General features: G+C 36.0%; 1 protein-coding gene across 1 annotated transcript; it reads left to right on the top strand.

The window, feature by feature from the left end:
* Positions 1-18: 18 nt before the first annotated feature.
* Positions 19-2,954, top strand: LOC105315012 (ankyrin repeat domain-containing protein 50-like). The gene is given in 2 exon segments (XM_020004713.1): positions 19-1,850; positions 1,853-2,954. Coding segments are annotated over 2 exon segments (2,214 nt in total). The 5' UTR covers positions 19-119; the 3' UTR covers positions 2,336-2,954.
* Positions 2,955-3,045: the final 91 nt, after the last annotated feature.

The raw sequence follows: 3,045 nt of genomic DNA, 5'->3' as shown, positions 1-3,045 counted from the left end.
AGGATCCCCCACTTCAAAATCTGTTCACTCTCATCAAATGCTTCTTTCCTACATGTGACCACTTGGCCCTAACCAAAGCAATAAACATCACATGCTCTTCAGTTCACATTACATACTTTATGACTGAATCACCAAAAGAAATAGAAGACCTTATTTTATGTAACAGAAAAAAGTTAGCATTCATGAAATACATTGGAGTCTATGAGCTATGCATTAATGGTGTAATTATTATTCATAATAATAGTGATGAGTTCTTTAACTTTGATACTGCTTTATTAGAGGCAGCACAAGCAAAACAAGCTGAAGTAATAGAATTTATTTTCAAAATAGAATCTTGTAGTGATGCTATTATCACTAAAAGCATGGAAAATATACTAATAACATTACACTTTCATCAAAATCATATTGATAGCATCACAGAGATACTTATTAGCAAATATCCTGATAATTTGTGCAAAAAGGTATTCACACTAGCTGCTCAAAGGGGATTTATTGAAATAGTTTTAGAATTCTTTCAAAAAAAAATCAACCCAAATACTCAAGACAATGATGGCAGGACAGCACTCATGTCAGCTAGTCAAAATGGTCATCAACAAGTGGCTGAGTTACTCCTTAATGAAAGGGCTGATCCTAACATTCAAGACAATAATGGCTGGACAGCCCTCATGTTAGCTAGTCAAAATGGTCATCAACAAGTGGTTGAGTTACTCCTAAATGAAAAGGGTGATCCTAACATTCAAAAGAATAGTGGCTGGACAGCACTCATGTCAGCTAGTCAAAATGGTCATCAACAAGTGGTTGAGTTACTCATTAATGAAAAGGCTAATCCTAACATTCAACACAATGATGGTTGGACAGCACTCATGTTAGCTAGTCAAAATGGTCATCAACAAGTGGTTGAGTTACTCCTTAATGAAAAGGCTGATCCTAACATTCAAAAGAAAAATGGCACAACAGCACTCATGTTAGCTAGTCAAAATGGTTATCAACAAGTAGTTGAGTTACTCCTTAATGAAAAGGCTGATCCTAACATTCAAAAGAATAGTGGCTGGACAGCACTCATGTCAGCTAGTCAAAATGGTCATCAACAAGTGGTTGAGTTACTCCTAAATGAAAAGGGTGATCCTAACATTCAAAAGAAAAATGGCACAACAGCACTCATGTTAGCTAGTGAAAATGGTCATCAACAAGTGGTTGAGTTACTCATTAATGAAAAGGCTAATCCTAACATTCAACACAATGATGGTTGGACAGCACTCATGTTAGCTAGTCAAAATGGTCATCAACAAGTGGTTGAGTTACTCCTTAATGAAAAGGCTGATCCTAACATTCAAAAGAAAAATGGCACAACAGCACTCATGTTAGCTAGTGAAAATGGTCATCAACAAGTGGTTGAGTTACTCCTTAATGAAAAGGCTGATCCTAACATTCAAAAGAATAGTGGCTGGACAGCACTCATGTCAGCTAGTCAAAATGGTCATCAACAAGTGGTTGAGTTACTCCTTAATAAAAAGGCTGATCCTAATATTCAAGACAATGATGGCTGGACAGCAATCATGTCAGCTAGTAAAAATGGTCATCAACAAGTGGTTGAGTTGCTCCTAAATAAAATGGCTGATCCTAACATTCAAAAAAATAGTGGCTGGACAGCACTCATGTCAGCTAGTCAAAATGATCATAAACAAGAGGTTGAGCTACTCCTAAATGAAAAGGTTGATCCTAACATTCAAAAGAATAGTGGCACAACAGCACTCATGATAGCTAGTCAAAATGGTCATCTTAATGAAAAGGCTGATCCTAACATTCAAGACAATGATGGCTGGACAGCAATCATGTCAGCTAGTCACTTATAAATGGTCATCAACAAGTGGTTGAGTTACTCCTAAATGAAAAGGCTGATCCTAGCATTCAAGACAACGATGGCTGGACAGCACTGATGTTAGCTAGTAAAAAAGGTCATCAACAAGTGGTTGAGTTACTCCTTAATGAAAAGGCTGATCCCAACATGCAAGACAATAGTGGCTGGACAGCACTCATGATAGCTAGTCTAAATAGTCGTCAACAAGTCATTGAGTTACTCCTTAATGAAAAGGCTGATCCTAACATTCAAAAGAATACTGGCAGTACAGCACTTATGTTAACTAGTCTAGATGGTCATCAACAAGTGATTGAGTTACTCCTTAATGAAAAGGCTGATCCTAACATTCAAGACAATGATGGCTGGACAGCACTCATGATAGCTATAAAAAAAGGCCATCAACAAGTGGTTGAGTTACTCCTTAATGAAAAGGTTGATCCCAACATGCAAACAATAGTGGCTGGACAGCACTCATGATAGCTAGTCTAAATGGTCATCAACAAGTGGTTGAGGTACTCCTTAATGATAATGATAAAGTTGATCTTAATATTCAAGAAAATGATGGCAGTACAGCACTCATGTTAGCTAGTATAAAAGTTATCAACAAGTGGTTGAATTACTCCTTAATGAAAAGGCTGATCCTAACATTCAAAAGAATAATGGCAGTACAGCACTCATGTCAGCTAGTGAAAATGGTCATCAACAAGTGGTTGAGTTACTCCTTAATGAAAAGGCTGATCCTAACATTCAGTAGTACAGCACTCATGATAGCTAGTAAAAATAACCATCAACAAGTAGTTGAGCTACTTTCTGCTACTAAAATTAATGAAAGAAAATGAAGGACATGGCAGCCAAGCTAATTCCCAACATGTCATTGATAAACTATATTAAAAAAATAATGTAAGACTATAATCAATGATGATGATTACATTTAAGCCAGAATTTCAAGTTCTAAGTTAAGAGCAGTCTAAAGTCATTACAATAGGATCAATATCTGAATCAATAAACAATTTTTTTAATTAGAATTATTTAAACTCAGTTGTTATTGCTGGTCACAGTTGGTAGCTGTTATTTAGTCATCTTTCCATTCAATTTATACAACTGAAATTTTTCAACATTAATAGTATAAACCAAGGCACTGCAAGATTTAAGCTTGCAGCCTTTCTTTTTTTGCCTAAAAGTCTGGC

Source organism: Amphimedon queenslandica, unplaced genomic scaffold (genome assembly GCF_000090795.2).
Source record: "Amphimedon queenslandica unplaced genomic scaffold, v1.1 AMPQUscaffold_12010, whole genome shotgun sequence".
In the NCBI taxonomy this organism is placed as follows: Eukaryota; Metazoa; Porifera; class Demospongiae; order Haplosclerida; family Niphatidae; genus Amphimedon; species Amphimedon queenslandica.
This window is presented reverse-complemented; position numbering and strand designations above follow the sequence as displayed.